The 27,634-nt window shown below is 35.3% G+C and overlaps 1 protein-coding gene and 2 long non-coding RNA genes across 3 annotated transcripts; all 3 read left to right on the top strand.

Moving 5' to 3' along the window:
- The first annotated feature begins 3,182 nt into the window (after positions 1-3,182).
- Positions 3,183-8,728, top strand: LOC147518478 (uncharacterized). The gene is made up of 5 exons (XM_086593927.1): positions 3,183-3,477; positions 3,620-3,699; positions 3,819-4,024; positions 4,175-4,643; positions 8,636-8,728. The coding sequence occupies exons 1-5, from the start codon at positions 3,183-3,185 to the stop codon at positions 8,726-8,728; spliced, it is 1,143 nt and encodes a 380-aa protein (XP_086450053.1).
- Positions 8,729-17,769: 9,041 nt separating this feature from the next.
- Positions 17,770-19,759, top strand: LOC147518477 (uncharacterized). The gene is made up of 4 exons (XR_015214066.1): positions 17,770-18,060; positions 19,277-19,343; positions 19,497-19,565; positions 19,664-19,759. It is a non-coding gene; the product is annotated as an uncharacterized LOC147518477 (long non-coding RNA).
- Positions 19,760-26,273: 6,514 nt separating this feature from the next.
- On the top strand, positions 26,274-27,252 carry LOC147518476 (uncharacterized). The gene is made up of 2 exons (XR_015214065.1): positions 26,274-26,397; positions 26,859-27,252. It is a non-coding gene; the product is annotated as an uncharacterized LOC147518476 (long non-coding RNA).
- The last annotated feature ends 382 nt before the right edge of the window (positions 27,253-27,634 follow it).

The raw sequence follows: 27,634 nt of genomic DNA, 5'->3' as shown, positions 1-27,634 counted from the left end.
ATCAGATTTTGAATAGTGGATTTGGAACGGGCTTATCATTATTTAGCATGCTCGCCTGCTCGGTACCAATTACCATGCATGAATGCTCTTAGGGTTAAACATGGATTATTGGATCCTAATCCAAATTAAAATAACCAAAAAGGTTATCAAGTACTTTTTTTTTGTAACCTACATGAAATATAAAAATAAAAAGTGAGTAGCATTATTATACTTTGAAAATAAATGTGTAGAAATTTTGACAGAAACTTTATACGGTAAGATTGTTGCTAGTCTTTAGAAGAAGTTGAGCTCGAGTTATCTACTCATCTTCAAAAAGCAATCATTGGATGTATGCAGTCAGATCATGCAAGAGATTTTATGCTTGCTGAGGGACTTGGACTACATGCATATGTTGTCGGTGGAGTATCGTGCTATTCTCCGGTACCATCTCATGATCTTTTTGTATTCTGATGGAGGCATTTGCCCTCCTAGCAAAAAGAGTAAACTAGAAGCTTTTGGGGACCATGCAGCACATTATAGACATTTTGTATAATATTTTTTGGAGGGTTGGGGTACAAATGAAGAAGGAAGTCCCGTCAATTTTCTCACTGATCCAAATGATGACAAATTAACACTTTAGCTTGCGGATGCCTTGATCTACAGTTAGTCTGATGGAAAACATGCATGTGTTGATGTAATTAGGGTCTTTCCGTTTGTAGGGCTTGAGAATGGGGGTTTTGAGGTGCGAGAAACAGCTAATAGAGCAACGACAGAGAAGATAGTTAGAGAAGAATGAGGAAACTTGTATGATTAACCAACATTGTTTTATTCCGTTTAGTTTCAACACTTTCGGTTTCTTGGCACAACAATATGTTGAACTCCTTAAGAAATTGTAGAAAGTTATACACAATAACGAAATGACAGTTGGCTCTAACGAGTTTGTATTTAAGAGGATAGGATTTGCCATTTAGAAAAGACTTGCAGTTCAGTTTATAGCATGTTTGTCTTAATTATTTGTATATTTTATCAACAAAATTCCACTTTATTAAAAAAATAAAAAAGTATATATATATAGGACCCATATGTGTGACCCATGTGAGAGAAAATTTTATTTTTTAAAAATATGTGTTGGGTCGATAGAAGAAAAAAAAACAAAAACAAAAAAAAAGTGAAATTCTAAATTTTTGAATATGTTCAAATTTCAGCTGAAATTTCGGTTTGGAAATGTCAAATTTCAACTGTAATTTGTACTGGACAAAATTGTAAATATGTTATTTGGCAGAGGGTATTATTGGAACAAAAAATGGTGATGTATGAATTTTATTGTAAATGGGGGGCATCCAAATGACCTTTTTACCCTTCTATTACATAAGATATTACATTTTTTTTTTATTTTGGTCATGATTGTAATAAGCGAAAAGCACCAGAGGTAGCAATTCTGAAAATTTTAGATGATTCCATCAAAACATTGTTTTCTAGGCTTGTAAACGAGGGAGATTTCCGGCTAGTTTTGAGATGCATGCCAAAAAAGCGACTATTTTTCCTTTTCCTTTTCTTTTTGTTTCTTTGTAAATCATCTTCTCAAATTCTAAATGTTCTTTATGATGAAGTGATCATCATATTCGATGTCGGTCTTCCAATCATGATTTTCCTTAAGCAATCTTAGGGGGGCAAGGATTTGGTTTATAACCCTTTGGAAGTCGGCCCAATGATAAAAGAGGTTCGAGCATGATTTAAAGGCCTAATAAGTACACCCTCACCCCCTTGGTTATTAGAGTACGCGAGATGTATGCGTGCGCAGTCATCTCGTCCCTTAGTTATAGACTTTGTGGGGCAATACACGCCCACCTCCTTGGTTATTAGAGGGCCCAGATGCTGGAGCAAGAAATTGGGCTACAGAGCTGCTTCAAAAATAAAATTAGTTTTAAAGACATGGAAGTATTATTTTTGGGTTTTAATACCATTTTGGTTATTTTCATTACTAAAAGTCGTTATTTTTTAAAATATTTTCAAATTTGAGGATATGACTCGAGACCCCCCGCGAAACTTTTTTTTTCAAATTTTTCCTTCTTATCTTTTTACCCTTTAACCGTTTTTCATAGAAAAAAAAAAAAAAAAAAAACTTCACTAAAAAAAAAACTCTCTAATTCATATTCTTCACTTAATTTCCTCCTTTTTATTTCTTCCACAATCTCAGTGTTCATAAATTCCGTCAGTATTCCGGTATTAAAAGGTCAGACTCTTTTCTCATTTTAAAATTCATTATATTGTTATTTCACTCATATTTCATATAAGTGCATATTGTGTTGAAATGGAATTGTTTTGAATTGTTAATTCACTCATATTTCATACAGACATAAGAAGAACGTTTTTTTTTTCGTGCAGTTGAAATGGAAAATACTGAGTTGTCTTTGATTTCATATACAAATGATACACATGCAATTCAAAAGGATAATCGTATTTTTGCTGTGATATCATATCTGTATGATACACTTGCTATTCGTATTGGGTTGGATTCTACAGTTAGCGCACTAAAGCGCAACATATATGATAAATGGAGAGATGTTACCCCATTGGCTTGTAAGCTTTATTTGATTCGTGATGAGAAAAAATCTTCAATTGATACTGATTCTGAGTTACAATCATTAGTTTTATTTCTTTGTGTAAAAGGAATTTCCTCCTTTAAGATTTTTGTTGGTTTGGATTACTCAATTCAAAATTTGATTTGTGATGAGGTTGAGAATTGGAGCATGTTGTTTGCACCAACTCCGGAAGTATGCAAACCTTTGAAATCTAGTTTGTGGGCAACATTGATTACTGGGGTTGGACAAAGGTTTTCTGGCGGTGCGGTTGAATTTAGGAATATTTTATTGAAATATTGCAATGAGAATGGATTTGTTTACAAGCTGAAAAAGAATAACCCCTATTTAGTGATGGCGATTTGTTGTAACTATATGGAGATGGGGTGTCCTTGGAGAATTCGTGCAACTGCGAGGTTTCAGATTACCCAATTATTTGAAATAACTAAAATGGAATCTAATCATACATGTGGTGCTGATTTTAGGATTCATTGAATCCTAGGATGACGAGTAAACTTGTGAAGAGTGTTGTTATTGATCAAATGAAGGACAACCCATTATTGAAACCCGAAGACATAATAAAAGAATTCAAAAGAGATTATGGATTGGATTTGACTTATTATTATGCGTACACGTATAGGTAAAGAATTGGCTATGAAGGAGGTATATGGGGATGATGCTTTTTCTTATACACTGTTGGAATGGTATACTAATGCTTTACAGAAAACCAACCCTGGTAGTCATATTCAGTTAGAGTTAGACAAGAATACACACCAGTTTGTGAGACTTTTTATATCATTTGAGGCATGTATTCATGGGTTTAATTATTGTCGTCTTATGGTCTGCTTGGATAACACTTTTTTGAAGGTGAAATACAAGGGTTGTTTGTTATCGGCAACATCGAAAAATGCTGATCAAGGTATGTTCAAAATTCATTTTATAGTTGTTTTAGTTAAATAGTATGTAATTTTGCTTTAATATTTGAGCATCAAATTATTTACTTTGTTTGTTTGTGTTGTTACTTAAATGATTGCTACTAAGTATTTAAATTCTTAACTTAGGGATATTTCCATTGGCCTTTGCAATAGTAGTTTTAGAGGATGACGCAAATTGGGAGTGGTTTTTAGAGAATTTGAAGAAGGTTGTTTTGCCTCAAAGTAGAATTACATTTTTTTTTCTGATAGACATCATGGGTTGGTTACATATATTCCAAAGGTTTTTCCTGACTCATACCATAGTTTCTGCCTTTGGCATCTAAAGAAGAATGTAGTATCAAAAGTCTCAAGCATGGATACAAGGCGTTCCTACATTGAGAAGTTGTTTACAGATTGTGTTTATGCTGCAACTCATGATGAATTTGTGAAAGCCATGGAGGTTTTGAGACTTGTTAGCAGTGGAGTTTATAATTATTTGAATGATGATGTGCCTTTTGAGAATTGGGCTAATGCATATTTTCCAGAAAATAGGTACTTATTTCTATTATTGTAATTCTGTTTTTTATACTACTTAATCATGTTAAGTATTGCTATTTGGATACATTTTAATATTCTACTATTTGATTTTTTTTTAATTACCTAATTTAATTATTTATTAGTAAAATTTTCTTTTTGAATAAGGTACGGAGAGATGTGTTCGAATATTGCCGAATGTTTCAATTCTTGGATAGCTGTTGAACGATACATGCCAGTTACATCAATGGTTGATAAAATTCGTATTAAGATTATGGATATGATGTCTAAGCGTCGGAAAAAATATAGGGGATGGAGTTCTAAGTTGTGTCCTAAAATGGAGAAGGTGTTGGCTCAGAACATTACTGTAGATCGGACATGGAAAGTGACAAAATCATCTGATTTTGTGTTTGAAGTTTACTCTGAGCGGTCTCACTGTGTTGATTTGAGTTGTTTTAGGTGCAGTTGTGGACGTTGGCTTATTCAAGGGTTTCCTTGTGCGCATGCTTTACAATGCAATTTGCGGATTGGTGAAGATGTTTATAAGTTCTGTGATTCATATTTTTTAGTGAATACATTTCGTGAGTCATACTCACATGCCATTGTGCCGGTTCCTGATTACAAGAAGCCGCTAGAGGTGAATAAAGGTGCTCATATTTTCCCCCCTAAAACTAGGAGAACTCCAGGTCATAGAAGGAACAAAAGAATAGAGAGTAAGGGTGTGAAAATTAGGAAGCTTCACAAGTGCAATAGGTGCAATCAAAAGGTTTATCATAATCGTGCTACTTGTCCTGTAGAAATATCTTAGTCAATTTATTAACATTTATGTATTATTTGTTCTATTTCTTTCTATATGGGATTTGTTATATCAATTGATTACTGTTATATTATTTTATTATTAAAGTTTGTTTCTTGTTTATGTTCATATACTTTAAGAAAATTGCGAGAGTTGTCAAATTTTGGTTACTCTTGACGATGTTAATTTTGAATTACGAATTATTTGCACCAAGACTTGCTGCACAGTGCATTTTAAAATGCAGTGCAAATATTGTAATTTGCATCTTAAAATGCATAACAAAATTTGTGAATTGAAGTATATGGTTTAGGTATTTAGGGTGTAGGGTTCAAAGTAAATGATTTTTGGTTTACTGATTAGGTAGTTTAAGGTTAAGTTTTTAGGGCTTTAGGGCTAAACTATGAAGTCATTGTTTTAAAAAATTTGCAAAATTTGGGAATCACATTTTAAAATGTGGTTTAGTGTTTTTATATGCACAACAAGAAACTGTGAATTCATTTTAAAATGTGCAACAAAAAATGTGAATTATAGAGCATTGTCTAGGTGCTGAAAGGTTTATTGTTTACTAGGTTTAGAGTTTAGGGTTTAGTGTTTAGGATTTATAGGTGTTTAGTGGGTTTGGGGATTAGTAATGGCTCTGTCATGTTGCTTTGCATTTTGAAATGCATAGCTTGTTTTTGACCTCCATTACTTTTGATTTATAGTTTGAATTCGTGCTGAGATAAAGAAAAATAAATGTGAAGCTTTTCAAAGTACTGCAACAATATTTGTAGGTTTTGTAAGCAGTAAGCATGTATAGTTTTAGCATAACATTGGAATGTAGGATATTTTCTCATTGAGTTAATAGTCTTCTTTGTGTATATTTGCTAGCTATATGTTGGTAGCTTATAGATTATTCAAGAATACCAACAATTATCTTTTAATTCCAAAGAAATGCAGCAGATCCTATATAAACAATGATAAAGTCCGCAGCAGATCGAAATGATTCGCTAGTATAACAGCAAATTAAAGTGTGTGTTTGTCAGAAGCATCGATGTAGGAATCAAATTTCTAATGGAACAATTTACAGTAATTCCAAACTTTCAAGTTCACATACATTATAAACTAAACTTGAAATCCAAAATTGAAACACTCAGTTTCAAGTGATTCATTCTTCCTTTCCAATCACCGCATTTTATTCAAGCTTTAAGCTCCAACTTCTTTTCTTGTCAGACAGGATCTTGTATGTTAACTTTGCATGAGCTTTTTGAATTTTTTTCTCCACAATTGCTTGCTGTGAATAAGAAGGAATTGCTTCTTTTATACGACCATTGCATGAACTTGCATACATAAATTGCATAGTCCACCCTGAAACCATAATTGATATTAGAGTCCTCAGAATGAGTCAATAATTTACAGAAATATAAAAGTATTAGGACTATGGGCATACGATGATTCTTGTTGGGGGCAGTCCATAACTTGAATCGGCGAATCAGTAGGCCACAGTTTTTTGCCTTCTTTATTGCGATGTTTGTTAACCAACTCACTCACTTTATTTCTCTGTAAATTCAATCATTTAGTTAGACTAGGGAAGAATAACAAAGGTAGATTAACAATCAAGAAATTGGGTCTGGGAGCCTCTTTTAGAAAAGTTTACAAATAATCAATTATACCAAATTCTAAAGTACGCAGGCTGTATGTGCGCTATGACATCTGGGCCCTCCATCAGGCAAGGGGTGAGGGTGTATTGCATGGCAGAGTATAACCAAGGCTCTAGATGCCAGCGCACCCATAATCCCGCGTACTCTAGCAGCTCTAATCAATTATAACCACCTATTTTGCATTTTTAAATGCATACGCACAAATATATAAACCACCAGCGTAGTAAACTTATTTTAAAATATTAATGCATTTTAAAATGTATATGCGTAATGATATGCATTTTTCACAAAATGAATTTTATTATTTAGTATTTTCGACCAACTATTATGAAATACAATGAGTTGGTTTAGGGTTTAGTGTCTAGAGATTTAGGGTTTAGACTTAGGGTCTAGTTTATAAGGGTTTAGGATTTGGTGTCTTGAGATTTAGGGTTTATGCACTTAGGGTTTAGTGTCTAGAGGTTTTTAGGGTTCAAGCTTAGGGTATAGTTTATTGGGGTTTAAAGTTTATTTTTAGGGTCTAATTTACAGGGATTTAGGGTTTAGTATGTAGAGGTTTAAGGTTTAGGCTTAGGGTCTAGTGTCGACAAGTTTAATTTGTGATACACCATATGCAATTTAAAATGCAAAGTCATTTTCAGCACTCTAGGGAAGGCAACAAAAATGAAATATGCAGAATGCAAACCCCCTTATACATAAGGTGCCATAACCAACACAGGCTGCTATGGAACTTGTAACGCCCGTATTTTTAAATACGTATTTTTCTATTTTATTAATTAATTAAATTCTTTATTTTCAAAATTCGCTGGATTGGACTCGGAATACGTGGGCCTGGTTTTGGGCCCGAGTCGGTGTTGGGCTTGGGTTTCGGACCCAAGTATATAAACACATTTTTCTAGAAAATAGGGTTAAGAGAAAAATAATATATTAAAAATGGAGGCAGAGAAAACCGGTTTCTTTGGAGGTGGAGGAGCCTTTAATCGGGCTAGGAGGATTCGTCGAGTCGCTCATACGTGAGTAGCTATTTTGCTATTTCACCGGATTCGTAGTTTACATACATCGGCGTATACTGTTTTGTTTTTTATACTGTTCATTATCCCGTTGTATTGGAATTCGTGCTATTTGTGTTATTAAATTTTATTAAATTTCGGATTTGTATTAAGAGTTTAAACTGTCGAAACTTTGGAAAAATTGGTTTTTTTTGGAACTGTTAAAGCTTCGGAAGCTTGAAACTCCGACAGACGCTAATGGCGTCGACGGTCGTTTTGTTTGTTTATAGATTTCGTCGGCTTGAATGGTTTGTTTGGGTGTGTGTGGGGATGTCGAGTGAGGGCAGTGGAGCTTGAAGAACTGTTAATGGCGACCAGAAATCGCCTAGTTTAGATTAAACTTTGTTGGTTGGATTTTGTTTGGGTATTTGAATGGGTTGTTGGTAATGGGGTTAGGAGGTTTGATTGAGGTTGGAAGGAGACGTTAATGGCGTCGACTGTTGGAGCTTTGTGGAGACGTTAATGGCGTCTACAGTAAATCGTCCGCTTATATTCAAACTTTGTTGTTGGGTTTGGTTGTGTATTTAGTGTGTGTTTGTTAAATTTTAACTCATGGAAAGGAAAGGAAATAAAATGGGTGGTCCACTATGGAATGGAATGGAATGGAATGGAAAGGAAATAATTTTAAATGGTATGTGTTTGGTAAACTGGGGAAAGGAAAGTAAAAACTAGGGAAAGGAATAATCATGTTTGTTTGCAAAAGCTATGGAAAGGAATAATTGTATTGTTGAGTGGAGTGTATTAGTAGTAAGTTTCTATTTATCTATTTCCTTTCCTTTCCTTTCCACAAAAATTTCAGGGGTTAGCTAAAGACACAAAACCTTTTCCATTTGTTTCCATATGGAAAAGCCCATTTCCTTTCCATGGGTAAACAAACGCCTTAAAAACTATGGAAAAGATGGACCACTCTTATTTTCCTTTCCTTTCCATAGTATTTCCTTTCCTTTCCATCATAACAAACACACCCTTAAATTGATGGTTGGTGATGGGGTAGGGTAGAGCGTGTGTATGGGCTGTTTATGGTGCTACTGAAGCTCCGGAGGTGCGTTAATGGAGGTCGCGATTTTAGATCTAGATTTGGAGGAGATGGTGGAGTTAAGGGTTGGGATTTTTGGCTTTGTTAATGTTGTTGGGTTTTCTGCAGGGATTAAAACCGCCTAGTCAAAATTGGTGGTTGTGTGGAGGTGGTGGTGGCCGGATTTGGGCTGCTGTTGGTGGAGGGGAAGATGAACAGTAACAAGCCGATTTGGGCTTGGGCCTGGTCATGGGCCGTAGCTAAGTTTAAATGTTTATTTGGGCCGATTTTGTTTGGGCCAGTTCTATTATTTCATTTTGGGGCCGAAATCTAATTTTAGTGGTTGGGCCAAAATCTGACTAGTTTTCTTGGGCCAGTTTGATTAGTCTATGGGCCCGTTTCCTTTGGTTTGTGGACCAGTTCAATTTAAAGTTTTTGGACCGAACCACTTAACTGTTTTTGGGCCCGTTTCTAATATTTCTTGGGACCAGTCCATAGGACTTAAAATAGATTCAATTGGGTCAGGTAGAATAAATAAGTGGACTTTTTGACTTTCGGGTTCTAAGGTTTGGGCTTGGCCAGTTGGGTCCGAACCATTACCCTTGGTCATGATCCCATGAGCCATGCACCATTGACCTTAGCCATGAACCATGGCTATGACCCTGGACCTGTCGAACACGGAAACGACGGTTGGACTTTGACAATGATAGTTTGACTTCGACCATGACGTGTTGATTTTGACGTTGACCATGATGTGTTGACTTTGACCATGATGGGTTGACTTTGATGTTGACCATGATGTGTTGACTTTGACCATGATGGCTTGACTTTGATTTTGACCATGATGGGTTGACTTTGACCGTTGACATTGGACTTTGACTTTGACCATGATGGGTTGACTTTGATTTTGACCATGATGTGTTGAATTTGACCATGATGTGTTGACTTTGACTTTGACCATGATGTGTTGACTTTGACTTTGACCGTCGACTATTGACTTTGACGTTTGACCGTTGACTTGACCGTTGACCGTTGACTTTTCCAGTTTTTCACATATTTGACTATATGGATAAATGTAATAATAAAACGTTGTCGAATATTATATAATTGGGTGGTCATTATCTAAGAAAGATTTGACCTTGATGTTGTGTATTTTTGACACGTGACGATATTGAGATGTTAGGAGATATTATATTCCTAATACGTTATAATAAAAATGTATGCGATACGTTGAAGCATTGTGACATGATATATATAATTTGGGATAGTTATATTAATGCAATATCTTGGAGAAATGTATATACACTCCATTATTTTATATGTGAGATGCTAATATAGTATCGGTGAATATTTGCTCACGGGAGTGTGGTGTAGTGCAATAATATATTGGCACGTGAAAGAACGAAAGTGACTATGAGATATAATTGAGATGTTTCTAGATATTATGGCTTAGTGCAATAAGGTAATTGACCTGCGACGATATAGTAGAAATGTTTATGAGTCATTAATGTATGACACACTGAATAAATTACATAACGAAAATCCTAGAACCCGACTACCACAACTCATGTGATTGGCCCTTTCCGGCGTTTGATTAATCCAATGGCCTTCGCTGCCCTTTCCGGGCGTTTCGCTTAAAATTTGAATGGCCTTCGGCGCCCTCCCGGCGTAATTTAATAGTGGTTTGATTATTCCGTTCGCAAAATAGAACGATGATCGCAATATTTTATGCCGAATAGTGGCGGTGCTTACATAGATTTGGCTTCCGGTGAGGATTTACGGTGTGCGGCATCCCGCCAGGGGGTGGTTACGCACGGAGTGGCTCATTATGTAAGGGGAGGCATGTGGATGTACATGTTCGGCGTTGGGTTCGCGATTGTGGTAGCCGGGGGAAACTAGGTAAGACATAGATACGACGTGATTTTAGGGACACAAAAAGAAAGCCCAAATAATCTAATTATGGTAATATGTTAGTTAATGATGTATCTTTAGATAGATGATTGTATATGCTTGGCTGGTTATAGTTTAGTTAGAACCTAAAGCCTCGATGGAGGAACTACATGCCTTATTTATTATGAGTATAGGTTGTTGTGTGGTTAGTGGGAAGTTAAAGGCCTCGATGGAGGAACTACCGCCTTAGTTATTGAACTTAAGGATGTTGTATTAGTCGTTGAAAGTTAAAGGCCCGATGGAGGAACTAACTGCCCGTATGGATTGTGTATGTATATGTATAATTATATGTTGTATTTTAGGGCTACTCACACCAAAGATTTTTATAATGTCAACCCGATTTGCATGTTTGCTTATCGGGTGTGTTCATTAAATGAACATAGTTGATAAGTCTTGACAGGTTTAGTGTTGAAGAAGGTTGGTCTTTGCTTGGGTTTGCATTAAGCGTTACATCTCCTGATCGTTTTGTTTTTCCTTGAGGTGATATAACTTTTCAGTCTAGACAATGTTTTTGTATTCTCATTTGTATATTTTAATTAAAGAGTTATTGAAAAGAGATTTGTAACCTAATCTTAATTGGGAATTTTTGTAATGAAGAGGACTTTTGTATAATTGAAATTTTTATTGGTTTTTAATTATCCGCATATTTTAAAACTGTTTATGGGTTTTTGAGAGTGGAGAGTGCGTCACACCTCGAAAATCGAAGAGTCGGGGACAAATAATGTTTTTCCGAATTCTGTCGAAATTCGGGGTGTGACAGAACTCCTATATACAATTTTTTGAAAAAAAAATAAAAGTTCTCCTATATACAAGGGGCTAAAAACATGTTTCTAGTATGCGTCAAACTAACAATGAAAGCCCAATGAAACAGGCAAAGAGCCAAGCCAAACACTGATATGGGCTACTACTACCTGCTGGACAATTAAACTCTAGGTATGTTTTGAGCTAAAAAAACAAATTTTTTGAAAGCAATCAAAAACATTTTCAGCTTTCTGGTGGAGGGTGCCCCTGATGCATATAAACAAAAGCGGAATCAATGGGTAGATGAATCCTAAGATGAAGATTGTCGTGTTGATGAAGACATCAAAGAAATTGATTAACCAACTAAGTAGCAATTAATGAAGCATCTGGTCAACAATTTTACTAAATGGTTTTGCAATACTGAAGCAATTATTACCAAGTAGTGTAAAGAGTTTGTTTGTCACTTCATATTGGTGTTTATATTTTGAAATGCAAGTATTTGTGAATTGTGATGCATATAAAATCAAATTTATGCCATTGTTTCAGCATCTCTTATGTACTTGTTTGACCCACTTTTTGGCTTCATTGAATTGAAAATGAGTCATTCCCAAGTATCCCAATCCAATCTGAGTAGTGTCCAATGGTAGCCTTCTTTCGACTTAATGGTTTTCGGTGTGTTCATTGGAAAGAAATAGAATTCGATGTCATCATCAACTTCTTCCAAAACATCTTCTAGGAAGATCTTAACATATTTTTCATTCCCTTGAGTTACGAACGTCTGTGAAAAAGAAATTACCTGTATAAGAAAATGATTAATGACTCGGTTAATGTATCATTTGGGATTATTGAGAACCTTTACCTTACACATTGCTCCAAAGAATTTGCTCTTTGCATTGTTTGTGTCATTTTCTCTCAAATAGGAGGTGAACCAGTCAATTATCTTATAAACCAAAAAAGTAATATGTTAATAAACGTGTGCAAATATTTTTAATTTTGATGTTATGTAAATTAGTTTTTAGAATAGATATTAAAATTCATTTACAAATATTACCTTGTCACTGATGAATCGATTAAACATTAGATCTTCAAGAAGGAATCCTTTAATGGTTAGATCATCGCTTGTCCATGCACTTGTGCTGCCAAATCAAATTTTGATAAAAAAAAATCAAAAGTAGAATTATAATAAAGGGATTTAGATTAACCAAAAAATCATATGGCAATTACCTTTTAGTAGCTTGATTCAAGAAAGTTTTCACTACTAACTTTTGGTCGCCATTCAGATACCTCCATAGCGGGATTTTACATACGTCTTTCAAATTTTCTTTTGATACATCTAGTACTGGTGTTTCATAATGATCAGCATCGATTATTCCTTTCCCTTTTCCATACTTGGGTCTTGATTTTTTAGATTCCGAGCTAGAGTAAACGTTGTCTGTGTGTTGTCACTTTGTCGCTCTCTTAGACAATAATCTTATTTTCTCTTTCTCGACCAAATCATCACATAAAAGGACTGTATCCATGTCTTCTCTTATGCTTAATTCATTTTCTAACTCCTTTATGTTTTTTTTTCAACTCCATATTTTCTGTTTGTGTCAATATGAGATATGAGTTGTTCCAGCAGCACATGCTTCTCAAACTCCAGTTTTCCAATCACAACCCTTAATCGATATAACTCTCCACCTTCATTGTCTTCAATTGTTGCCTCTCCTATCAGTTTTTTCTCTTCCTTATTTAAGGCAAGTATACATTTTTCTGAAACCTGTAAATATTTGTATAATTAATCAACATTATTCAGTATAAAAAAAAATTGTATTTTGGTTACAATCACTAATTAATATACTAGCATAGTTAAGCCAAATATATATTATATTAAAAATTTGTTTACCTTGTTATTTGGCAAGTTCAGTAGCATCTCCTTGGATATTGCTTTAGTCGTTTTTGTTAAGTCCCATCTTGCAACACGTGGATAGGTGATTGCATCTATTTGTAGTGGCTGAATTACTGATGTGTGCTCACACACCCAATACTACAGTGCGAAAAAATTATTTTAAAAACAATGCAAATTAACAAGTAATCTAGGTATTATAACTAGATTATTGAGATATAAGATTACTTACCAGAAGCTGCAAAACACATCCTGTAACCTTTGTAGGCTTTAAGCGATGGCTTCTTATTCTGCTCATTAAATCATGTTGGATTACAGAAGACCAACAGATGCCCTTAATGGTATCAAAATCATTAACGTGTTAGATAAATGAGCCTGCTTATGTCCCTGCAGCACTTGGGAAGAAGATGGTTGCAGCCATGTACATTATAACTAGTTTTACAAAATCTCTCAATGCGTACATATCGCGTCTAATTAATGAGTTCTTTATTGCATCCACCATAACAGATTTATGTAATACTCCTTCCCCCTCAAAATTCCTCAAATAGAAATCACTTTTTGGCGCTTTGTATGTGTTCTTAGGGAAAACTTGTACCATTTTTCCTTATAGTGGGAGCCCAAACGTTAATGCAATATCTTTCCCTGATAGTTTCAAGAGTTTGTCACCAATTCTGAAGGCATCTTCCTCATAAGAGTATGTTCCTATAACAAAAATTATGCTGCTTGTTGTTTTGGTCACGATAGAGTCCCTATCGAATCTGTTTTCGTAGAACAACAGGAAGAAACTCCCAAAAGGTGTATCTCTAAATAAGTACAAGTGGTGCTCATTGATTTTGTCCCGGATCCCATTGATTAAGTCGTATAGTCCCTTGAGATTGCATTGATATTCCCCAAATGAGCTACTTTCCGTATCTTCTTCAACTGGTTTTGGAATCTCTTGTTTAACTTTATGTTTTGGATTATCTTCAAAATCTGAGTCGGAGTTTTTCCCATCTGCACTGCTAAAATGAAATACAAAATGAATTTGCATTTTGAAATATATGACCAATGAAGGGATTTTACATTTTTAAATGTTGCCAGAGATTTCACATTTTAAAAAGTTGGCATACGCATTTCTAAAACAAATTGAAACATTTATTTACTAATTACAAAGTAAGCACTACTTGTAAACAATTAAATTATTTTTTTTTCACAATGACAGTTAATGTTAACCAATCAAATAAAAGCTTTATAAGGAAAGTGAGATAAACATCTACCATATGCTCAAAAATGTTTTCGAAAATATGAATTCTGATTTTGGCAATAAATGAGAAATTAATGGAAGATGTTATACGTTGAATTTACTAATTAATGAATTTCTATATATGATAATATTAATCTTTGTTAAAATTGGAAACAAATTAATTACATACTTTTGATCACGATTCGCAATTGACGTCTTCTTCACTTTTGATCTCTCACAAACTTAATTTTCTCGAGAATTTTGTTGCCTAAATTGAGTAACTTTTCATATCTAAATTTTTTTTATTCAGTTTCCTTTTTTGTGTGAAATTCAAATTTTTGTTTTCCATCCCACTACGTTACTAGATAGATAGTCGGTCTGCTTGTTTATAAGTGAGGATATTTTCGCCTGTTCCTAGTAAAGTTGGGTAACAGGTGTCAGTCCCATATTCTGGTCAAATTGGGGTATTAAATTCTAAATTTTTTTAAGAGGAGTCTTAGGACTACTAAATATTTATAACTAACTCCTCTAGACTAATTTAGCAAAGGTACAGTAGGCGTATGCTAGATTTTGCAAATAATACCCAACACCCGAACTTTACAATTGTTGATTTCCAAACTTCACAACGATAGAACAACTTCTTTTTTTTTTTCCGATAAACCACAACGATAGAATAATTTCTTCTTCTTTTTTCGATAAACCACAACGATAGAATAACTAATGGAGTAAAACTTGGGGCGTTTGGCAACCATTTTAAAAGTAGAAATAATTATGTTTCTAAAATCAATTTTAATACAAATAGTTTTTAGATAAATATTTATGGAAGAAATAATACCCACCAACTAAATACATATCAATTATTGATTTAATGACCAAACCAAAAATAGAAAGAGAAATTACCAAAAACCAAAAATAATCAAAATTTGGCAACTCATTTCAAAAGGAAAGCTCCATAATTTTTGTTTCTCATTTTTTAAGCTATTTTTTTTTGTTTATGTTTTAATGGATTATCTAATTTTAAGAATGAGATAATGGTTTCTACTTTTTTACCAAACAAATTTTTTTATATCGAAAATCAATTATGGAACTCATAATACATTATTTGTCATATAAAGGATTATCATAATAGTTGGCAAACGGCCCAATTAATCACCACAAGATGTTTTACTTAATTTGTACGTCAATTTATGTTCTGATCGACAAAATCTTTTATATTAATGTTCTGATGATAGATTTTAATTAAAAATACCAAAATTGTACAAAACCAACACTAAATTTGGTTTACGTATTGAATATTATAGACAACTATGGAAAACATTGATGTGTAAATTAATTCCACAAATCTGATTTTTGATGTGTAACCTCTATAAATACCTGATTCAACTACCTCTATTTCAAGTTTGTAACAAATTATTAGTTGGCTCTAAGTGACTAGCTAAGTTGTTTCTGAGAAGAAAAACATGGCTAAACTTTCTTTCACCAATTTCTCCTTCATGATTCTTATTGTATTCTCAAGTAAGTTAATTTGTGCACACATCTACATGCTACTATTCTGGCTGGATTCATCAAAGTACAAATTCTAACAGTGTCACGATAGATGATTTTCTTTTTCTTTTGTTTTTTGACAAGCAAGCTAGCTAACTATATAAGTTCATCAGTATTAATTATTACACGATTTATGCAGCTATAGCAACAATACCTCAAGCAAATGCAGGAAGATGTCCAACTGTATTGAATCCAAATGGCTGTGAACTCGGACCCTGTCGAGAACAATGCTTTAAGAAATACGATGGCAATGGAGTTTGCGAAGATGATGGCAGTGGACAGCATTTTAGATGCGTTTGTATTCATAACTGTTGAGCAAAATTATTATCATGTGCATTCATGAAATTCATATTATGCAAATAAACCCATTGGCACATGATATATGCATTTGTTTTTACCCTCTTGTTCCCCACATTGTTACAGAACATTTCAATGAGTTATTAAATTTACGCAGTTTTTAAGTGCGCCAATCACAATTAGTCAATTATGAACTTGTTGTATTAAATTCCATATGCCGCCAAAACTCCTCATTTGTGGAAAGATGACATCTCTTGCTTAGCCCAACAAATATCATACTATTTTCCAATTTCTCAAACTTGCTTATATTTTGATAGACTCAGCTTTGATTTTTCTGGGTTTCAATTCTCACGGGTCATCTATTATAGTTCTAGACTTCTAGGAGTTAATATCACAGACTAATTTAGATTTGAGAAACTATTATTTTGACATAGTTACAGTGTCGGCTCAATTCTTAGGCGAGTTAGGCCGCCGCCTAAGGCCTCAAATTTGGATGGCCTCATATTTCCATATTTATCCACATATTTGTTTATTATTATCTAATTTTATAAAGAAAAAAACACCCAAAAATGATATGATAGTTAATTATTTTACAAATGGGTTTTCTATCCTCGCACTAAATTTCGGAGTAAATTAATTTGGAGGGTATACAATCCAATAGTTCACCGCAATATTAATATGAATCCAATGGCTACAGGCGCATAGTAATTTTAGTTTTTGTAGGACTGTGCTCATTTAATCAAATTGTTTCATTAGAAGAATAAAAACAAATGGGGAAGTCCCACATTTAGTGAAAGAATCTCCGCATTCTATGCTTTTTATTCTTCTCTCTTAATTAAATTGTCTTAATTAAATAAATTGTCATTACACTTCTCTCATTAAATCTTTCTCTCTCACTTGTTATATTTCACAAATTTCAAGTTTAACCATTTGTCAATTTTACTCTTTGAGTTCTAAACGGTTAATCATCAATTCATCATCTAATACTCGTAGTTCTTACGAAACTTGATTTTTTTTTTTTTTATTTCAATATGAATCTATTATTTTATTTATTTATAGTTTTGATGTTTATTTGGTTACGTTTTCATTTGATTTGCATCTTGATACTAGATTTTGGCTCTTAATTTATAATAAAATTGTGAATATATAGTAGATTTTTTTTGTGATTATAGATGGCCTAGGAAATAAAGGCCTCGCCTAAGGCCACATAGATATCCACAAGTAATATAATTTCTGGTTGATTTTTTGCTACGGAACTGTTTTTTATAATTGAATTTGAATCTAAAGTAATTAAGTTTATCAAAAGAAAACCTGCTACTTAAAAGTCTGGTGAATTAGTTCCAAAACTAGTTTATATACTCTGGCCTTCGGCCCATATCATGTCTTAGAAAGAGCATTTGATGATTTAAGCACCCTTTGTCGACTGAAGTGGTAGACGTATGTGTCTTAGTGAAGACAAATGATAGGATCAAGGTTTGGATGAACACCATCAATTTAATTTAATTATCCACAGCATAAGATCGAAAGGAGTTATATTAGAACACTTAGATCAATGGCCGGGTAGTGGTCTCCATCTATATAATAAGCTAAGGTTTTTTTTAGCACTACAGGACAAAATTACAAACAAAGGACGGTCCAGATCAATTTATAGCAAGATCTAACGACTGCTGTGTGCGGAACACTTGAGAAATTAGAAACCCAAACCTTTGAAAAACCCTTCGAAAAACCCAACAAAGTTTGTATACAGTACAACAGCTGTTGAGTGCAGCAAAAAAAGGCTTGATTCGTAGCTGAAAAACAGCTCTTTCTCTACCGCAGCTGAAAAGCATTGGTACCCCAGTTCTAATGGTTCCTCCTTTCTACAGCTGAAAAACATTGGTGCAGCAAAGAAGGCTTGATTTGCATCTCTTAAAGGTTCTTTTTATCTTCGTCTCAATTAAAGCTGTGATTTTTTTTTTCGTTTTTGAGAATTCGATTAAAGGTTCATTTTTGAGAACTTATTACTGAAGATTTAATTTGATACAACTCAAATCATCTTCAAATATAGTATGTCTCAATTGCATTGCGTGATAATTTTACATAACATTTCAGTTCAAATTCTGAAGTGGAACTATATCAAATCTAAAGACAAACCATTTAACAAAGAGATTCAATCAATCAAAACAATGCCATAAAATTTGCTTCTATAGGAGAAAGTATCTGATGCATAACATAGTAAGGTAAGCAAAATGATTTTAATGGACAAGCTATGAGTGACAGGTCAAAACTTAATGAGAAAGCTTTATTCTAATACAACTCAAAGTCATTGGTATGTTCCAGTTCAGAACTTGAAGAGGGATTACAGTATATACCCAAACTATAGCCATAAATTTTAAGAAAGAGATCCAATAAATCAAACTATAGCCATAAATTTGAATATACAAGAGAAGAGACCCTGACACAAATCAAACTAAAATGGCACAGATGATATCATCAAGATGATCAAGAAAAGTGCCAAAAAACACCTCCGGTTAGTGTGGTTTTAACGTAAGTAGTCATAATCCCTTTCGACTCAATTTTGTTTTACTTTGTCATTTTATTGATGTTCAACATAGTGTCATTCATGTAGTGTTACAACTGTTGGAAGAAATAAAGGCCGTATTTATGTAGTGTTACAACTGTATCATTCATGTAGTGTCAATAGAAGCTGGGTGGGTTGACAATGAAGAAATAAAAAATAGAGGATCATATTAATCTATCAGTAAAGTTACTGAGATCTTCTGTTGCTGGAGATGCCTGCGTACCATTCACATTAGAGGCGACCAATTTCTTTCTAGGTTATTATTTTAAAATGGAACTGAACAGTATTATTATTTTCATGTTGCACTTTCACAGTATTATTATTTTATTATTTTAAAATGGAACTGAACAGTATTTAAAAAATAGGTTATTATTTTCATGCTGCACTTTCACAATACGTCGAAAGATATTTCAATTATCCATCTACATTGTTCTTACCAAGAAGCAAGTTCTCTAGATTGATGACCATGTGTAGTTCAGATTTTCGATGACAATTTAATATTGTCTATCATGAGAATCAGTCTATCAGTCTATTATAACATTGCTTGAACTTAATTTGATTTTTGTTCAGGAGGATATTCATGAACTTCTCGAGTTTCACAGAAGTTGGTTAGAGCTCCCCTAAACCAATATTCCAGGTATAATATTTCACCCGCTTTTGTCCAGTTACATATCTATCATTATATTGATTGTTTGTTATTTACGGGAATCGAAATGTCATTTGAATATTGTCTATCATGAGAATCAGTCTATTACAACATTGTTTGAACTTAATTTGATTTTTTGTTTAGGAGGATATTCATGAGCTTCTCTTGAGTTTCACAGAAGTTGGTTAGAAATCCCCTAAACCAATATTCCAGGTATAATATTTCACCCGCTTTTGTTCTCAGAACTTCCCTTATTAAACCATCATTTCAATTATTATACCATTTAACTTTCTGCATAATTTCCTTCCTAGGCAATCATGGTGAAAGAGCGAATTCAGGCTGTACAAGAGCGAATTGCAACAGTATGAAATACTATTATATGTGATTTCACTTTGTGTCATAACCACTTTAATATCTATCACACACATATATTTGTCCAATTTTTGTTATTTACGAGTACAACTATATCAACATATTAACGGGCGTATCTTAGGTCGCGACTTCATTACCACAAACTGGAGAAATGAAAGAGAGGGGAAAGGAGTCGTTAATTCACACAGTCAATTCCACAGCACGACATCCTGTTACGCCTCCCAATCCGATATATGAGCCTCCCCATCGAAGATATGCTACGCCCCCCAATTTAGTATATGTGCCTCCTAATCGAAGATCTACACCTTCTCCATCTGATGTGCTTCATAATCGAAGATCTACTCCTTCTCCATCTGTTGTGCCTCATAATCGAAGATCTACTCCTTCTCCATATGTTGTGCCTCCTAATCGAAGATCTAATGCAGCTCCCAATAGGCTATCTGTTGTGTCTCCTAATCGAAAATTTATTGCAGCTCCCAATAGGCTATCTGTTGTGCCTCCTAATCGAAGATCCACTGCAGTTCTCACTAGGCTATATGTTGTGCCTCCTAATCGAAGTTTTATTGCGGTTCCCAATATGTTATCTGTTGTGCCTCCTACCAAAGATCTATTGCACCTCCTAATCGGAGATCTCACAGACAACGCCTTCAAGAGAAAGGGAAATGCAAGTGCCTCTAGATCACTATCAAATGACTATAGCACAACAAAATCGGAGACAGAGAGAAAAAGATGTTATGTCTGATTACATAGCAGATTCCTTTAAGAAGACGAGGTCAACGTACGAAGTTAGGTCCTCTTCATCAATGTATTATGATATCTCTTACAGAGAAAACCAGCCTCCAGTCACAAAAGATGTAACAATGCAAAGTTGTGAGGATAACACTATGTAAGTTAAGCGCTTAAATTCTCACTCTTATGTTAGGTTTCAACATATCGTAAAGCGTGATATATCATAGGTCTATTTTTGCAGTGATCATGATATGACTGGATTTGACGAAAGTGAAGAAGAAATTCTTAATTCTCATAGAGGTCATGCGCTTCTAGTTCCAAATCGCCGTCACTTTTTGGGAAAGATGGATGTTCTTTGTCCATTTTGTTCGGCCCTTCATTGGAAAGATGAATAGTTATCGAAATCAAGGCGCAACCGACCTTTATTTGGAACTTGTCGCTTACAAGGAAAAGTTAAGCTACCGCTTCTTTCTCCACTGCCTCCGCACTTAAATCTTTATTCAAGGATCTAATAAACGTGCAAGATTATTCCGCGGAGCAGATTCGCAATACAATGTGTGTAATGCCTTTACCGCCTTGGTTGCAAATTTAACGATCGTGTGTTACATGGGCGTGGTCCAACCTCATTCATCATCCATGGGGAGTTCGCGCACCAAATCGGTTCATTGTTGCCCCGATCCGGGGATGGAACCTAAGTTTTCGCAACTTTATATTTATGATCCCCTAGCTGCTTTGGATCAACGCCACAATCGCAACCCGAATTTGTCAAGGGAAGTGTTGAAAACTGTACAAAGAAACTCTTCTGCGCAGACCCACAAGTTTTGTGATATCTATAAGCAAGCATTTGAGGTTTTAACTGAAAATGCTTCGAGAATAACAATGTTCCGTCCATCTACACTATGATCCGTGTTCGATAGACGAAGGTACAATCTTCCGACAACCGATGAGATCGCAGTTGATATTGCCCGGAGATGGGAGTAAGTTTGATGCCATGCGATATTGTACTTCGCAGAGGAGGGCATGAGTTGGAACGGATAAGCGAATGTCATCCCGCTTTATTTGCCTTTGCATTATGTTCTTCTTTCCTTATGGGGATTTGGGTTGGTCACCGATTTAAAGTTGTGGGACGCCAAGAGAAATGCTCCAAGCAATGCAAGACTCACCCAATTATTGTATTACGCCTACCGCTTGTTTGAACGACCCACGAGTACTCATCCATCTTACCGGGTATAAATTGTTGCATGAATTTTTGGTTGATGCTTGGGCTGCATATGAACGTAACCGCCTCCTACGATATATTAGACTAAATCAAGACACCATCCGTTCGATGTGTACAAGTGCTTGACGGATGTTGCACTTGAGGGATTAAGTCCCCGATCAAATTATTAACGGTTCATTTTGCCTTCCTCGCATGTTGGAAGTCCAAGGCACATGTATGAGATTTTTCAGATTCAATGGCTATCACCCAAAGACTATAAGCACCCGTGATATTTTTCTTCTACGGTAACTGCAAACCCTAATTGGCAGGAAATTAAAGATGCGCTCAAGGAACACCAAACTTCAACACTTCGGCCTGAAATAGTTGCACGGGTATTCGAGCTTAAACGAAAAGCAATTATGAAAGAAATCTTGAAAAATGATATCTTCGCCCAGGTGGTTGCATATGTCTATACCATTGAATTTCAGAAGCGCGGTCTTCCACACATGCATTACCTTTTATTTCTCGCGATGATGACAAGATCCAAACAGTGAGCAAGTGGATAAATTTGTATGTGTTGAATTCCTGCACTCGACACCTACCCCCGCATTGTTTGAAACAAAGAAGAAGTGCATGGTTCATGGCCCCCGTGGTGATCGAGATCCGAAAGTGCTTCATGTATGGAAAATGGTCGATGCACCAAAGGCTATCCAAAAGAGTTTGTGGAGGAAACAATTATGGATAAAAAGGATACTCCATTTACCGGGCGCGATTAATCGGCAAGAAATATTTTGTGAAGATGAAGAATAAAATGGTTAAAGTTGATAATGGAGATGTTGTTCCCTACAATGCATATCTGTCTGAAATGTTTGACTACCATATCAATGTTGAAGTTTGTGCATCGTGTCAAGCTGTTAAATATATTAACAAGTACATCTACAAAGGCTATGACAAAGAAACAGTGGTGGCATCAGGAACAAATGATGAGATTCAACAATATATTGATGCAAGGTACACTGGACCAACAGAAGTTGCATGGCATCTATTTCAGAATCCAATGCATAAAGAGTTTCCAAGTGTCCAACGATTGGCGCTTCATTTGGAAGGCATGCATAGGGTTGTTTTCAATAGCAAAGAGCCCATGGATGCAATTCTTGCCCGAGCCGGAGACCAAACTTCAACACCGACATGCTTTTCTTTAAAGCGTTGTCTTTGAAGATCCGGATGCACGAGCATATACCTATCAAGAATTTCCACGACACTATGTTTTCCACAAAGACTCTCAAGAGTGGACTCCTAGGACTCGGGGACCTTCCATTGGTAGGATGTATTTTGCAAGCCCTAATGTCGTGAGAGAGGTTTTATCTACGCTTTGCTACTTTCATCGTTGTAAAAGGGCCTACCTCCTTTGCATATCTTTATAAAGTCGGTGATACCGTGTACAACACACAACAAAGAAGCATGTATTGCCCGTGGGCTGTTGGAAGTCGATGATGAGTGGATACAATGCCTAGAAGAGGCAAATGATAATGAAAACCGGATATCAACTGCGGAGGTTGTTTTGTGTAATTATTTTAGAGTGTCATCCGTTACTTACCAGATCTACTTTGGAGCAAATTTGCATCGAAAGTATATGTGATGATCTTGGACACCGGCTTCGAACAAAACATGGCATCCCAGATCCAACTGATGAGCAAATAACAGATTACGGCTTATATTTGGTGGAACAAATCCTTTTAGAATCTGGGAAGACATTGGAAGATTTCCCGCCCATGCCAAAGTAAAAGGAGGATTGGAGCAAAATTGTTGGCAATAGACTCATTTGGGAGCAACGCCAACTTCAACATGAAGGCATAGGAGAAGAGGCTGCAGTTGATGTGAGTCGTCTTAATGACGAACAACTTCATGCTTACACTGCTGTGACTGATTCAGTATATGGTGACAAGGGCAAACTTTTCTTTTTGAATGGAGCAGCTGGTACAGGGAAAACTTTTTTGTATAATACAATTGCAAAGGCCTGCCGCAGCATGGGCCTTATTGTTATCATGGTGGCATCATCGGAATTGCATCTTTGTTATTGTCTGGTGGACGCACTGCTCATTCTACATTTAAGATTCCAATTGATGTGATGGATACCACTTTTTGGCGCTTTGCTAAACATTCGACCTTTGTCGACCTATTTAAAGAAACAAAACTAATTGTTTGGGGACGAGGTGCCCATGCAACATAGATAATGTGTTGAGGCTGTGGATAGAACACTTCAAGATATTTGCGGAAACAAGAAGATATTTGGTGGTATCACTATAGTTCTTGGTGGTGATTTTCGGCAAACACTACCTGTTATACCGTTAGTCCAGAGAGAGCAATTTGTTGGTGCATCACTACGGCGCTCTTTCCTTTGGAGTTATTTAGAAGTTTTGCACTTGGTACAGAACATGCGGCTTGAAATGGCGGAGTCCGAGAATGTCGAATTCGCCGATTTTTTGTTGGAGGTGTGCTATTAATGCCTTCTAATTATAATGTTTTTTCTCTATTAGTTCCATATATAAACGAACTATTTTAGAAACTAATGAATTCATTTTTTGCTTTGATTCATTTAGATTGGTTCGAATCCCAAAGAATGCGTACAATTGCCGAATGGAATCCGCAAGTGTACCAATATCCAAAAACTTATATTCTCTGTCTATCCCCAATTGGATGTTATGGACACACCGTCTCCAACTTTCTTAACTGATCGTACTATTCTTGCTGCCCGTAATGATGATGTGAGTTCAATTAATGAGGTTGCACTGAATTTGTTCCCTGGTGAAGCGCTTGAGTATTTGGCTGCAGATAAAATTATCGAAGATGATATTGATAATCCAAGTGGGGCTCACTATCCCACCGAGTTTCTCAACTCCCTCGACCCTTCTAGCTTACCACCTTTCAATCTCAAGTTAAAACCGGATGCTCTATAATGTTGCTTTCGGAACATAGCACCTAAAGATGGCCTTTGCAATGGGACACGACTTATGGTGCTTCAATGTGCTTAGTAAAGTCCTTCAAGCCAAAATTTTGACCGAGAGAAAGCCGGAAATCCGTACTCATCCCAAGAATATCTCTCGGCTCCCTCAAATTCAGAGTTGCCTTTCAAACTATCAAGGCGACAATTCCCTGTTCGACTAGCTTATGCTATGACAATTAATAAGTCACAAGGTCAGTCAGTGAAATATGTTGGCATTGATTTGAGGACACCGGTTTTCAGTCATGGGCAACTCTATGTGGCCATGTCCAGATGTACTTCTTCAAAAAGAATATCCGTTTTTCTTCCACCTAATGCAAGAAATTGTACCACAAATGTCGTATACCCAGAAGTTCTTCTCTAAGAACATCGATACCAATGAGAAAAGGTGAGTGAGAAATTAAAGAATGTTACTTTTATTGGTTTAGAAATTAAAGAATATGTTGTATCCATATATATGCTATGTAAGTTTTTATGATAGGTTTTTTTTTTTTATGATAGCGTGGATACTTAAAAATAAGAATAGAGATTATTTTATTTTGAGAACCATCTCTTTTGTAAACAATATGTTAAATGTATCAAGTCTAAAAAATCATGTGTATTTGGTTTGTTTGCAAGTACCAAGTTAAATTGCCATAATTTTTCAGCGACATGATTGTAGTCTTTGCTCCATGGCGCATTTATCCATATGGTAGCAGAATGGTGTGAACAGTATGCATAGAGGGGAGAATGAGAGAAATTAGGAACTCGATCGATTGAAGTGGAGTATTTATTTTATTTTATTTTTCTCTTTCGTTACTAGAATTAGCCACAGGTGAAAAATTATGCAAAGTCTTCTTTAATGTTTAATGAGTTGTCTTTTAGTTTTAGAAGTAATTTGTGTTATGTATAAATATAAAGTTATATATTTTGGTATGGTTGATCTATGAGAATTGTATTGTTTGATTTTCAGGTTATGACAGGATTTAGGTTTTTGAAATGTTGAAAATACAAAAGAGACTCTGCTGGATTTTTTTATTTAAAAAAAAAAATGATGATACTCTTAATTGAAGACTCTCTCCTTTTATTTTCATCATTCTCATTTTGATATGTATTGAATTAATGAATGTATAAGGGTACGTGTAAAGAGTTAATCAAGCTCCATTAGTAATATGCTAGGATGATAGGATCCAGGTTAAGTAATCAAGCTTTCAGGCTGATGATAGGATCCAGGTTAAGTAATCAAGCTTTCAGGCTTAATTAGATGGTTCAGGCTTTTAAGGAGTTGGGAGTTTTCTATGAATATTTCAGATCTTATACTTTGTTGCCATAGCTAACAGACTAAATGCTGTATCCTCAAAATCTTCTAGATACAGTATTAAAGCCCAAAATGGTAAAGTTAACTGCTAAGCTTCGATCTCCATAATCACAAGTATTTTCCATTTTATCATGGTTCACAAATTCACAACGACAGATAGAGTGTCTATCATAGATTCATAGACCGAATTGGCCATACATGCAAATATTTTAAAAATTCTTACCTTAGCTGACAATTTATACATGCTCAAATCATCTGGATTTGTATCTAATATATATGACTATATGATGGACATTGGACAGTCATTTTATGTTACAAATCTATTTTGGTCGCTAGCCTACCGAGACTTTGGTCCATCGCCTCCATTGTAATAGCGAAGAGAAAAAAGAACAAATGGCTAAGCTTTCTTTCATCTACTTCTTTCTTGTTGTTATTATTGCACTTTCAGGTTTGCATTTTTATTTATTGGTTAGTAATTTAGCTCTTCTTACTCGATTATATATTGTTTGTGTAATCTATTGATCAGCGCTAAGAAAAACATGGGGTATGGCTTCGAAAATAACCATAAGAGGCCCACTAGTAGATTTTGATGGTGTAAAATGATGAGGACTAATTCTGAAAACTATTTCCGGCATTGGGTATATTAAGTTATCACCTAGCCTATTAGTTTCGTTTCTTCATAAACTGATACTGATATACATCGAGTTGCGCCTTCCCATATATTGACAAGAACCAAGTTCATGACGGAGTACGTGTTCAGTGCATAGTTATTGTGAGAATAAATCATGCATGTTAATACTTTCCCTTCGGAATTTAGCACTTTGTTCCATTGAAATAGATGTCACACACAGGTTTGTTTTTGGTGCTTGTCAACTAACTAATTAAGTCTTTTCTTTTGATTATGAGCAGTTCTTTCAACTATACCTCTAGCTGCTGCTGAAAATTGCATATTAGTACTGTATGAAAATTGTCATCAGGAAGATTGCGTCACAGTTTGCAGCGACAAATATCATTCAGTTGGAGACTGCATCCGGAATAACTTGGGCATACCTGAATGTCAATGTCGCAACCCTGACCCCAATTGTGGACCCAAAGTACCCAACCTTTGCATACTAAAATTGTATGAAAACTGTCATCATGAGGATTGTGCATCAGCTTGCAGCAGCCAATACCAGTCAGTTGGAGAATGCATCCGGAATAACTTGGGCGTCCTTGAATGTGAATGTCGCAACCCCGACCCCAATTGTGAATTGATGTCACTGAAACTATGAAACTCGTTATTTATATCGTACTTGTTTCGTTATCATTTTAGCTGATGCCTGTTTTATTTTCCGTGAGCGGAGCGAACATTTTGGGAGAAGGGGGGGGGTTATGCAGACAAAAACCAACTTGGTTGGTTTCTGTCTGTCTGTCCTCATCTCTTCTTTCTGTTTTTTCTCTTTTTGTCTCTCTCACTCTCCATTTTCCTCTCCCTCTCCTTCTCCATCTCCACTCCTTCATCTTCCTCCCACTCCGCTCACCCCCACTGCTTAGCAGTATACTAGTATATATAAGGATTGTTGTACTATCAAACAGGATTGATTACCGATATACCGATATTTATTATTACATTAAACCGGCATTTCGCGTCCACATTCAAGTATTCAACGGAGCAGAAACATATAAAAACAACTAAAATAATAAAA

This window comes from Coptis chinensis, chromosome 2, assembly GCF_015680905.1.
Source record: "Coptis chinensis isolate HL-2020 chromosome 2, ASM1568090v1, whole genome shotgun sequence".
Classification (NCBI taxonomy): Eukaryota; Viridiplantae; Streptophyta; class Magnoliopsida; order Ranunculales; family Ranunculaceae; genus Coptis; species Coptis chinensis.
The sequence above is the reverse complement of the archived record's forward strand: the minus strand, read 5'-3'. Positions and strand labels throughout refer to the sequence as shown.

Coding starts and splice junctions, on each gene's coding strand:
- LOC147518478 (XM_086593927.1), top strand. CDS start 3,183: ATGCGTACACGTATAGGTAAAGAATTGGCTATGAAGGAGGTATATGGG. Junction 3,700..3,818: donor TTTTAGAGAATTTGAAGAAG/GTTGTTTTGCCT, acceptor TGGCATCTAAAG/AAGAATGTAGTATCAAAAGT. Junction 4,025..4,174: donor GCATATTTTCCAGAAAATAG/GTACTTATTTCT, acceptor TTTTTGAATAAG/GTACGGAGAGATGTGTTCGA.